The sequence below is a fragment of the Harpia harpyja genome, chromosome 2 (genome assembly GCF_026419915.1).
Source record: "Harpia harpyja isolate bHarHar1 chromosome 2, bHarHar1 primary haplotype, whole genome shotgun sequence".
Lineage (NCBI taxonomy): Eukaryota > Metazoa > Chordata > Aves > Accipitriformes > Accipitridae > Harpia > Harpia harpyja.
This window is the reverse complement of record NC_068941.1, coordinates 14,853,639-14,866,530: the sequence shown is the minus strand read 5'-3', so window position 1 is coordinate 14,866,530 and position 12,892 is coordinate 14,853,639. Positions and strand designations below refer to the sequence as shown.

At 43.3% G+C, this 12,892-nt stretch overlaps 1 protein-coding gene across 2 annotated transcripts in view; it reads left to right on the top strand.

Moving 5' to 3' along the window:
* The window catches only part of RNF150 (ring finger protein 150), a 127,182-nt gene extending 114,915 nt beyond the window's left edge, over nt 1–12,267 (top strand). The window contains exons 7-8 of one of the 2 annotated variants that reach the window (XR_008239434.1): nt 4,212–5,769; nt 5,804–12,267. Coding sequence is in view for 1 of the 2 variants with exons in the window: in XM_052815979.1 (XP_052671939.1) it covers nt 4,212–4,330 (119 nt within the window). In the remaining variant the exon portion in view is untranslated. Of the gene's footprint in view, nt 1–4,211 lie in introns of both variants that reach the window. The other variant, XM_052815979.1, reaches the window with a different exon arrangement.
* The last annotated feature ends 625 nt before the right edge of the window (nt 12,268–12,892 follow it).

The following is a 12,892-nucleotide window of genomic DNA, read 5'->3' as shown; positions in this document are numbered from 1 at the left end:
AATGCTGAGAAGCCTTTGCTGTATAACATTTGAAGTATTCTTATTCTTCTGCTGATTCCCTGGATGCAAATTTCTTGTGGACCTTTTAGCCCAATCATGGGGTTCTGCAGCTTTTCCAGCTCTGTGAGCTGGGGGAAATCTCAGCCTCTGGGGCAACCAGGAGCAATTTTAGGCACTGCCCGTGTCCTAAGGACATCAGAGCACAATGTCAGATGTGGCCTCCTCGGGAGGAGCACAGTGGTGAGCAGGAATGAGGTCTCCATGAGTGCAAAATCCACCACAGTTATATCAGCTTGTTCCTCATCCTTGAGCAGGTCATTACAAGTGTATCATGATTTGTGCCCATGCCTGTATGCTTACCTACATATGGCAGATGAATGGTTTTGTAAATGCACTTTACACTCACTGCTGAATGCTTAGGTCCCTCCCAAGACTCTTGCAAACAGTACCAAATTCTTAGAAACCCGTCGTCTGACCTTTTTCTTTTGGAATATTTATTAGTGTACAACAGCTACAGACTTACTCAAAGTGTTAGGGGTAGCAGCAGCAGTAGATAACTATTATTACTAGTGTGCAGTCGTACTGTTTTTAAAGCACCAGAGTAATTTGCTGGTTTCATCCTTGTTTGATTGCAATTAAATATAAACATCACTTAATGAACTTTGCAACAAGTAAGGGCTGTACCACTATTATGTAGGGCAGTTCCATATCTATGTGGTGATATTCTTCCTCCATTAGCACATTTAAATTTAAAGTTATACTGGCTAGAGAAGGAGTTTCTTTTATTGCACGTCTCAAATAAGTGTGTGTCAGGGAATATAAGTGAGTGGAAAAAGTCTGTCTGGAAGTAGGCAGCATGCTGTGGTGTATTGCGTTTCGCTGACATGAGAGGAATGTGGCAGTGAGGTCTACAGTTGCCTGCTGTAGGCACTAGCGCTCAGGCTGAAAAGCAGCTTGGGATGTACCTTTTGCTTCATTAAGCAAAAGGCTTTATGCCTGTGGCATGAAGTGCTATAAAACCCAGTGGAAGTATTACAGTGTATGTTGTTAGACAGCATTGCCAGTCTCAAACATCTAAAATCTCAAGTCAGAGATATTCCAACATAAAATCTGTCTAGAAATTAGGGATATGGTTTTTTAAACTCTTTATTTCCTTTTTACTTCTTAAGATTTATTTAATTTTAAGGGAAAGCTGAGATCTTCACTGAAAGTTGAGATCCTCACCTGATTTCAGGGCTTTAAGAAAAAACACCAAATTTCAAAAAAACTTGCAAAAAGGTCATAAAAGTTCTTAACAGTGAGTCAGGCCTCTCCTGTAGAAGCTCTGTGATTGTATAAGCTTTGTCATTGAAAATAGGATCTAAAAACCAGGGATACAAAATGCAGGCTAAGCTCCTGGCACTTGCAGTTTAGTTGAGGTTTACTTACCTTTAACAAATGTCACTAACTGTGCTGGCTCGCGTTATTGAGCAGCCGGCCAAAAAAAACCAAAAAACCAACCCCCACCACAGTCTAGAAAGCCTGTGTTGTGTGTGGGAGCCACGGTGAGGCAGTTTGTAGACCTTGCAGCCAGAGTTACCTACGGCTGATCCGTATCTGGTGTAACTTCTGCAGCCTCCTAGAGTTTCATCCTGTGTGCGTTGGGGTCAGTAGTACGACTCCTGTTCACAAGAGCAAGCACGGAATGCTGAGGGATGCATTAATTTCCTTGTGTTGTCTGTGTCTTCCGAAGAAATGTCAGTGCTGACCCCTTCCCTCAAAGGGAAGGTGGAAGGGATGATGACGTCTGAGTTTTTCTCCCCACTCTGCTGAAGCGGCAGGCTGTAGCTTTAGGGTTTTGAACCCCGCTGCACTGTTAGCAAGCAAGGAAGGTGGAGCATTCATGTTTCTAGGCGGTTTTGCAGTGCTGGAAAAGCAATGCCATAGGCACAGGCATTTTTAGGATCCTTTGTTCATTGTTCCTACTGACCTGCACTTCAGTCCCGAAGAAGACAAACTACAAATCCCACGCTTTGGAGAGACTAAGATCCAAGAATTTAAATAATTGTATACGATTTTTAATGTAAAACTCCAGCTTGCTGGTTTGGAAAACGGGTGCTTCTGTACATAGGTTAGACTGTTGGTAGGTGAGCTGTAAATCTGCTTCTGTTCTATCCGCCTGTCTTGACCTCAGGTGAGATTTTTTTTCTGCTGTGCAACCCTAGAAGAAACAACACTCTGACATTTGTGTTGGCAGCTCAGCCTGCCTCTTCAGCACACGTATGTCTGTCACCATTCAGCCAGTCCTCCTTTCCTGCATAGCTAGTTCAGATGAAAATCACCTTTCTCTCAAGAGTACTCCAAGCGGCTGTTTAACATGACTAAGCCTCAGGAACTCTGTCCTGCAAATATAAACCTGCTTTTAGGTCAACATTTAAAGCATTATTTTCATTGTTTTTAAGGATCCTATTAGTTAGAGAGGAATGATAAATAATCCAGTCATCTGGAACCACATCGTTCTGGCTCAGGGAGCTGTTACCACTACAGATGATGCTTTAGGTCTTGGAGGTGTATGTGATATGCTTTTGTACTCTGGGATCTAGCAGAACACCTAATGGTTCAATGTAACTGAAGCCCACTGAAGTCTGCAGGAGATATCATTCAGTTTGTAAGTACTTCCTCCACCTTCAGTGGAAACATTTATAGTCAGAAGCAATGCCTTGAAATGTTTTACTACTGTCATATTGATAGAAAAAAAAAAAACAAACGATATAAAGAGGTTGTATGCATTAATTATTTATCTTGCAATCATGAAAGTATAAAAATAATCCAGGGTGAAAATTGGGAGGTGTCGTAAAGGAAAGCACTGGCTCATGCAGTTTGAATAATGCAGACCCCACTCAAGCTTTCTCCGCAGAACATGAGGTCTAATCCTAGCACAAGTAAATACATGTTTTTTCTCTACAACAGATTTAAAAATCATGCAGCTCTTGAGAGGAGACTAATTGTGCTCACTTAGCTTCAAGTGAATAATTAAACTGTGAGGAGTTATTATTTTCCTGGCTCCTATGTAATGTTTCTCACTTATTAATTCTTAGATATTCAACTTTTAGACCTTTTAGCATCAATCAAGCTCTGCTTCTATTGTCTGAAAAATAAAATATGTAAAGGAAAAACTGCCATGATTTAAATACATTGTATCGTTACAGTATAAATATCATCATTGTAATTAAACCCCTTGAAAATATGAACCATCAACTTTTCCTCTCAGGGACTCGTCCGCCTATGGGATTTTTGTGCCTTTGAAAATCTCCCCAGAGATCCAGTGTGCTTTGCTTCTCCTGATTGTTCTTGAAATAAAATTAGCTTTTAGTCCTTTAAAATCTGATGGCTTTATCTGCTACTAAATACACACGTAGTAAGCGCTGTGGGATCAAAACAAAAACAAGTTACTCCTCCTACACTTGCAGTTTTGATGGGATTTGCAGTTTGGCAAAAGTCAATAATCTGACTCTTACTGTATTTGGGATCATGGTGGATTAAGGTAGATCCCTTTGGCCTGGATCAAGAACCTGCAAGGTATCTGCAAATCAGAGGAAAGGGTGAATAGAAAAGAGACTGGAAAAGGATGAGAGAAGGCACCTGGGAAGGCAGGTAGCCTGGTCCTGAGTCCTGGGGCAGAACTAACGACACCCGTGTCGCTCCTTCCAGGCATCAGCCAGGCGCCCTCTTAAAAGTCTCTGCTAACAGAGATTCTGTCACCTAATGAGGGTTTGGGCAGATTTTTTTCCTGTTAGAAATGTTTTCCTGATGGCCGACTTGCCCCACCAGGTGCCTGTGACTTTGTCCATAATTTGCTGCCTTTGTGGGGAGAGAAGGATGATGCCACGTTGAGGAAGTGAAAGGGGATGGGGAGGGAAGCGCTCAGGTCGTGGGAGGAAGGTCGTGGAGATGAAGGGCATGGCTGGAGAGCCCTGGGAGGATTAGGAGCAGAAGAAAGTGTTACCCATCCAGGCTCCTTGTCATTGTGTTTCTCGCTACTGATGGCTTGAACTTTCTGATATTTTTGAAATGCTTTAGACGGATATTGAATAAGAGCAAAGTTTGGAATCTGAGCACAACCTCAGTGGTGGGGAAACCCCTGGTTCCCATCTGCGGAACTGAAAAACAGTAATACGTTGACAGAAAGATGTGACCATAATGCCCTTTTCCTGTCTTTTCTACCCTCACAGATGAACAGGAGCCAGCAGTCAGCAGTGATTCAGATATTTCATTGATTATGGCCATGGAGGTTGGACTGTCCGATGTGGAGCTTTCCACTGATCAAGACTGCGAAGAGGTGAAGTCTTGAAAAACAAACAGAGATCCAACACTAAACTACAGGGGAGGGTCACAGGGAGGGACCGAGTCAGCTTTCTAGGATTTGGACCAGTCATGCACATGCCTCCAGAGCACTGTCACTCCTGCACACTCCATTCTGAGATGGTCACGAAAAGCAATAGCAAGAGTTGTGTCTGCCTGGATGCAGTTTCATCATCTACGTATGTTCATTTTGTTCAAATGGGAGATGAGTGCTTCCAGTTTACCCACGTGCTTGAGAGCAGTCATGTAACTCTTCAGTGGCTCATAAATACGCAACTGAAATGACAGCTTGAGTGTTTTCTACACTTGTTTGATTGGGGTTTTGTTTCTTTTTTTTGAAAAGACGTATGTTTGTTATGTTTGTTTGTTTGTTTATAGTTTGTTATGGATGGACACTCTGTTTTTGTTGACTGACCCCAGCTTTTTCAAGAGTTCAATCCAGAAATCTGAATTCCCGTTCACTGGTCACTTCATGATCTGACTCCAGGATTTATCATTGCCTTGTTGTTTCTGCGTGAAGTACACATGGCTTCAGAAGGATGGTGCACCAGCACCCTGCATTAATGTGAAGCCTGCTTTCATTAACTGGGAGCCTTGGAAATGGTATATTCTGAAGGCCTTTATTTGTAAGAGAGCTCTGAATTAACAGAGCTTGCTGAGATTTGGGTTAAAACTGCATTATGTTGGCTTTTACTTAGAGCTCTGTTCTAGACCAGTATCGTACAGTGTGAAGGAGAGAAAGAAAAGCTTAAAGCTTCACTCCGTCCTTGTGGTCCTTTGCTATATTTTATGCTGTTAGCAGTTGTCAGTACATTAATGGCCTTCCTTCAAGTCACAATTCAGTAGCTGGAAAAGAAGATCTAGTATAACATCGTGTCTTTTCTTAATTTTACAGACCAAAATCTGACCAGTAGGCTAAAGGAGTGTCTGAGAGGTTTCCAGAGGCTTCTTGTTAACAGCTGTGCATTAGGTAGATGACAAGAATATTCTTACAAAGGGTCTGGAGATGCCGATATCAGTGTCAGAAATTGCTAATGAAACGGGAGGCAGCTGGTTGAAATGTTTACTTCCTGTTTTGTTTTGTTTAGTTTTGTTTTGTTTTGTTTTTTCTTAGTGTGTTTCACTTCTTAACGTTTTGACAGCAGTTTTTGCCTGCTTGTTATCGAACACAAGAGTTCAGGTGGTTCATTGCCCTCCAGAGTCCCTGTCAACGTTGTCGCAAGCATAATGGAATACTTGCAGTTTGTATATAGATATATATACCAAAATATTTTGGGTAGAGAGGAGGGAATTTGAAAATAAACAGAACTAACATAAATCAAAACACCTAAATAATAATGACCTGTGGTGATTATTTAGTTCATCCTGAGCTCTGCTTTCCAGGGAAAAGCTTATCGTTACTTGTTCAGTATATGATTTCGTTTTTCAGTCAAAATACGCAACTGTGAAGAAGCATTTTTAGCTTACTGTTATACAAGAGTAAATGGTTTCTGTTGACAGTCAGATGATTTGAATCACATTACTGCTTCCTGAGTAAGTCCATAGAATCAACAGTTCATCTTACATTGAAATTTCATGGAGAGGTCAAACGTTTTGACTTGATGGTGTCATGGCAGCATCTCAAAATGCAACTATTAGGGTTCTTGCTGCATTTAATCTCCTTGTGGATTTACTTGTTAGATGTGGAAACCAACTTCCAGCCAAAATTTGGTTTGTCAGATCTTATTCAGGAAAAAATGTGTTTAGAACTATCCCTAAAATTTTGGCCAACGTCCTTCTTTAGTACAGGAAGAAGGAAAAATTATACTCCATGCTTTTCAGTCCAGTTAGAACTCAGTTCATTTTATAGCTTAATTTTTTTAATGTTCTCAGTCCCTAAATTGCAGGGTAACTTTGAGGCAAAGGAGCACAGCCTAATCATCCTTCAAAACCATGATCCGGAAATGTGCTGTTACATTTTTATAAGCCATTTGAAAGGACACCTCTTTTTAAAGAGATACAGGCAGCTGGAAATCTGCTTGTTTTAAAAAGAAGGTTAGAGATTGTTCCAGAGGGCGCAGCTAGGTCAGTCTTGCCAATATTTGTAGTTCTGTAATCATATTTTCCTTATCCTTTAATGTCTTCTGTATTCCTTGCTGCTATGGGAAAGGCCCACAGCATCAGGGGAACCGATGCTGAAATTCACCCCTACACAAGAGAGTTTGCACAAGGTACCGCATCGGCTGCACTTAAGCTCTGGAAATAATGCTGAAATGGGATTTAAGTGGTGCTTACACGAAATACTGGCCCTTCACACAGGAATGAAATTCATCTCAAATGACTGCAGGGGGAGAGTGAAGCTGGTTGTATACACAGTCAGGTCTCCCTGTGGAAAGTACACACACCGGTACAATTTCTTCTCTAGCGCTGGAGCCTGGGTGCTACATGTCACGGGAACATCATGAACACGATGTCCGAGTTGTCAGGGATCCTTTAACATCCACCCACTGCAGCCCAGCACACAGACAAAAAACTCCTGGCTGAACTGTTTGGGTTTCAGAGGAGCTGTCGCAAAGTCTTCGTTTTATTTCACAAACTTAATTAAGTTAATCTCAATGGATAGATTGACTAATTATCTGTTGCCGTAGCAGAGTCACCCACAGCACAGCAGAGCAAGCGAGGCCTGTGGAAAAGCACGGCAGGAGGCAAAACTCCCAGCTGATACTGCACTGGGTCCTTCGCCCAGCAAAATCATTGAAGGGAGCTGTACTCAAGGGGGCATCACATAGATGGTAGCTGAGACCCTGCCCATATTTCTAGGAGTTAGTGAAGGATTTTGGAGAGGGATTGTACCCTGCATGATCTTTTCCTAAGTATCTCGTACTAGATGTGGTCCCTCAGGGTCCACAGGTGGCCCCTGGCAGAGGCAGGGTGCTAGGCTGGGCGAGACATTTTTACGTATCACCATACTGTGGTCTTTCAAAAGAGGCGTCCTAGTAAATCTGGGTCAGGAGTCTTTCTGCTTTTGTTTTGCCAGCACTACCTGCAGTTTCGCTCAGGGAAGATGTTCTTCCGTCCCTGTCCTCAGGTGTTCTACAGCTCTGAGCACTGTTAAGTGATAACGAGTGCAAAGCCAGGTTACACAACACTGAAGCCAGAACTCAGGAAAGCACTTAAGTAAATGTTTTATTCCGTCCTTCTTCCAAAAAGCACTTACGACTAATTTTGGACTTGTACCAAAATCACGTTATTTTCAACAGGTCTTCTATGAGCATAATTAAGCCCCTGTGTCAAATGGAAAAGTTTTCCTAAAGCAGGACCTGGCTGACAATATTCTTTGTATATATAACCTGTGAAATGCCTTGGGAATTTGAGGTGCTTCATAAATATTAAGACGCCCAGATGTATGTTCGTTACATGTATGAAAGCCTTAATTCTGCAGATCTGCATGCCCATGCACATTTTTGCCTACATGAGTCTCTCCACTGAGATTTCTCGCAGGGTAAAAGCAACCCTCCCGATTTGCAGCTTTGGGTAAGATTAGTCCCGTCCTGAGCATTGCGTGAGTCCTCGGTACTGCTGCCCACTAAGCTTGGGCTCTGGCATTAAATACGTGGGATTCAGACGCCGGGGACACAGCACTGCCTGTTCAGAAGGGAAAGCAGCCTTTAGCATGCAGCCAGGAAAAAAACAAATCCTCTGGTGCCCTCTGACGAACAAGTGCTCATGCACATAATTCCGCAGGCTCGTGCCGTGACTGCCCACCCACGGCACCAGTGGCTGGGCACAGGGGCACCTCCTGCACAGGGCCGGTGGCAGCTCTCTTGTCGTTAAGCTGATCTGGCGTCTCTCCGAGCTCTTCTTGTCCTGTCATCTAAGGCTCTTTTCTCTTCTTTTCCATGTAGTAGGTGGGAGAAGCATTCACCTTAGCGAGGCTCATCTTCACTCGGGCTGGGTTGCAAGATGAAACTAGGACAGACAGGGACTGCGCTCTGAGTATCCTTTGATTTTCATGGGGTTCATAAACTGCACTCCCAAAGGTCTGTTCAATAGGTAGGACACATAAAAAGTTATATGGGCAGAATTTTGCGCTCACAAACGACCTAATGTGTGTGTGAAGATGTGCAAGGCACCAGCTCTGCATCCCTTCCTCGCGGCTGACCCGTTCTGGTGGGGATGCAGATCTGGCACTCACCGAGGGTTCGGGTTTTTTTTCATTTTCTGAGTTCTTTAGAGCCTCAAAACCAGGATCAGGACATTCATAGCACTGCGGTTCATTCTTTAGGCATTCTAAAGAATTAAATTGCCATGTATGCATATAAAAGTACATCGATATGACTGTGGAAACTGTATTGTAGTGAAAACAGAAGCAGCTGCCATTTTTAGACTTTTTATATGAGGGAGATTGTGGCACTAAAGAAAAAGGCTTTATAAAGGCCAAATATTGAAAAAATTATTGAAATTGCATATGATAAGAGATCCCTCAGATCTCACTACTTTAATGACCTCTGGATCAGATCCAGAAGAAGTCATTGCAAGAAGGGCAGTATTTCGTCTCTCATTGAATGACCCGTTTGGGATACATTCTTATTTTGTGAACAAAATGAACCCTGGATCTAGCTCTGAATTTAATCTTTCTCAAAAAATATGCATTTTGTGATCTAAATTTTTTGTTGTCAAACCTGTTAACCCACCCTCTTTTCCCCCCTTGCTAAATAAAAAGAAATGCTTGTCCAATTTGAAAAATGTCTAGCTCAGAAGACCTTTGCATATGGACGGGTTGCCCTGGCAGGTGTCTGCAGATGACTTAACACTTCTGTGTACTTTCAGTCATCAGTACAACACAGTTACAGATTTTCCGTAAAGTGTGTTTCATTTGCTCTTCTTGTTAAACCTGGAGTGCAGTCGTCATATAGATTTTCCAGAGTTTTGCCTTTACAAACTTTTTCCTTTGAATATATGCCACAGCCCTTTGAGCGGATTCTGTGATTAAAAGGCAAAGATTGGGGCACAAGTCTTTATATATAAATCTCTGGACTGCAAGTCCTTGTTGTGACAATTGGTCTGTACTGAAATGACGATAGAGGTTATGCGTAACTGCGGGAACTGCCTTTCAGCCCAGGCAGCTGGGAATCTCCCAGGCTTTGTTTGCAAGAGGCTCGCTAAGAGGCTCACTCCTTCGTGGTCTGTTGTCTGTAGAAAAGCTCCTGACTAAGCATCTAGTTTGAAATAAGCCAGGAATAGGAATTTACAGGCTGTGCAAACCAAGAAAACCAATAGTCATTTATTGATTTCTATTCGTTAGCAATAATGGACTTTTTTTAACCATTTGTTGTTCTTGTAGATCCCTCTTGTAGGGCCAAAGTTACTGGGCTGCTAGGAACAGAGGCCAGGACAAGCTGACTCTCTAAACAGAAAAGGGAGGGCTTGCTTTGCCGTTGGGATACATCCCTTTTGCCGACTGAAATGGCAGAGAAATCCAGCCTGTTCCTTCCCAGCCCCTCTCACAAATGTTTGCTCTAGTGTGAGTCTCTGTTGCAGGGGAAGGAGATGGTGGGATCAAACTAAGGCCGTGCTGCTTCCTCTCTTGCATTTTGTGCTGCCTGTGTCTCTTGTAGCAGGTTGGACGGCTCTGATTCAGCACGGAGGAAAGGAGCCAGCCTAAGTTCAGCTTAAGGGCTTAATGAAAGATAGGCCATGGGGTTTCGGCGGGTTCAGGAGAGCCGAGCTTCTTCATAACCAGCGCTGGCCGGGTTTGCTGCTTCATTGAAGAACACTGAGCATTGACTCATTTGTTTTATAGGTGCAAAATGTGTGAGCGTATATGGGGCAACCAGTGTGACAGAAATGAATCAGCTTGGTTAACGCAAGCGGTGAAAAACAATGTCATGAAATATTTTAGGGGCGAGGGAAAATGAGGGTGGAGGTGTTGTTCTCGCAGACTTTTTAAAGAGGGACAATTGATCCAACACAAGCACTTCTTTTATTTTACCAAGCTGTTACCTGAACTAATTGATAGTTTTGCAGTTGAAAGAGGAACGCCAGATGGACTTTTTAGGCTGGATTTGTTTGTGTAGCAGATGGCAGCTGCGGGCTGGGACGGCGAGCGAGGGAGGCGGCTGCCCTCTGCCGCGCAGCTTCCCCCGCCAGGCTGGAAACCCGCTCGGCTCCCTTTCTCTTCTTTGGCACTTCCTTTTCAACAAAATAAACCTTCCAAGCAGGAGCTGTATTTCAAAGGGAGAAATAGAGAGGAAAGATGAATGAAAGATGTTGTGGATTTTGAATGAAAAGCCAACGGATTAGTTTTCCATCTGAAATTAATCTTGTCTCTCTCAACTATTTTAATTGTGAATCGGTGGAAGTTACTTTTTTCTGGAGTGAATGCAAAAAAAAAAAAAAGGAGAGAAAAAAAAAAAAGAAATCACATTTTCCCTTTCTTGTTCATTTCTTGATCCTTCAGTCCTGTGTAGCATTAAAAACAATAGCAAGATCAAGTTGCTTGTTTGCTCTGAATGTATACGGTTATTTCAGATGTCAAATATCTAAATGTTTTGTATGTGTACGTAATACCATCCTTACTTCTTGTTTCATGTTAGGAACCTGAAATGACTGTACCATTTTATAATTAGAAATGTAAAGAGGGGACAGTGGGTGGGAGGGTCTGTTATTTTTATAGCAAGATGTTCCTTGTATTTAGCGAACATTTAAAATGGTTTTGTACTTGTCAAAATATACATTCCATCCATTTCCAGAAGAGAATTATTTTTATTTAGAGTAGTTTATAAGCAAACCAAAAAAATGTGGCGTCCCATTTGTACGCAGTTCATGAACAGAGCAGAAGTATCCTGGTTTTCAGTGATGGCTCCAAAGCTTTTTCCAGCCGTGTCTCTTCTCACACGCTGCAGAGCCGTACCAGCAAATGCCAATGTTAAAAAGGGAAGAAGAATCCTGAACAAAATAAATACCATATGGATCAGTGCACAGCTTACCGAAATAACTTCCAGTTTGGAGACAATGGTCTGTCCCAGTGCAATTCTCCAAGGTAATCAGCCCTGCTCTGGACAGCAGGAGCGGATTTACTGGGCGGCTTTCAGCCCTGCCTCTTCCCCTGCCCAGGGGGGCCCCTAGTAAGCCCGGGGTTGGGGGGGGTGACAGGGTTGTCACACTCACACACTGCATCCCCGCTTGCGCTGCGGCTCCCTCAGGTTGGGAGCCTGGTTTTGACTGAAGTTGGTTTGCTGGTAAGGCAGTCGGTTTCTGCAGGTTGACCACGTTGTGTTTCTTTAGACTGTGGAAACGACCCTTCATCTCCACGTTAAAAAAAAAGTTCCTTTCTCCGGACAGCTGCGCTTTGGTTTGTGAAACACCTAGAGAAAGACCATGGCAAAAACACGCAGAGGCATTTGCATAGGTGGTTCTTTTTCTTGTAGTTAGCTTTTCCCCTCCCCTGCTACCTGTGACTTTCTGCCAAAACAGTGCAGCAGCAGTTTGTGAAGCGAGCCTTTTTTTCTAGCATTACTGTCTGTACAGTATTGCAAATACACTTTAACTCTTTGCTGATATTTTGTAACGTATACATCTTCCCCTCCAAGGCACTTTATCTCTCTTGAAAAATGTGGGAGTCGGAGAACTACCATCTTAAAGGGATTTGCCTGAAATCATGAGGCACACACTTTTTATTTTTTGTCCTTCTTGCTTTGTTATATACTGTAAATGCTAAAGAGCATGGACAGTGACTCAGCTGGGGGAAGTACCGAAATGTTGAGGCTAATATTTGGAAGCATTATTCAGTAGTACAACACGGCTATTTTTGTTATATAGAGGATTATAATGTAAATATGTGAGACTGTGTTATTATGTACTAGTAAAATATTGCAACTCTCAAAGTTAAGATGGTGAATTCCAAGGAATTTTATTGCAAGTTTTTTAATAAAATGAATCCGATTACTGTGTCGTACATATTTTCTAACAGACTGTGTAAAACTGGCATTTCCTGATGCATGAAACTTGTAGGTTGTTTCTTCCTGAACTCGGCCACTGCGGACTTTGGCGTTCACAGGAGGCAGAAGCTGTAGCGGGAAGGGACCCGAGTGGCAGCCTGGCCTCCGTGCCACCTCTCCAGCCCCAGTCGCTGCTCTGGTCCCCCCTATCCTTCAGCTTCTTTTGATCAGAAAGCAGCGGCTGCGTGGGAGGTAAATGCCTCCACTTCCCCGAGGGAGAGCTGCAGCCTCACCCCAGATGCTGGGCACGATGTGTTAAAATAGCTTGAAAAGGTGACGGCTCTGCCATGCCTCAGTGGGAATTGCACCGCCGTCGTGAGGGGTCATCCGGCTGCTCTTCCCTCACCCAGCCGGCCACCGCTCCGCGTCCCTGGGAGCCGGGAGCCGAGGGAGAGCCCCAGGGGTTGTCACGCCATCCAGCATAGGTGTGCTGCTGACAGGAGGTTTGAGGCGCAGTGAAAATCCTGCCTAAAAGAAGTTTTTGAGAGACTTAAAAGTTTTCCCGTAGATGCAAAAGGCGGCAGACAGAAATCCCCAAAGAAGGGCCAAATCCTGGCTCGAGCCGCAGCCCT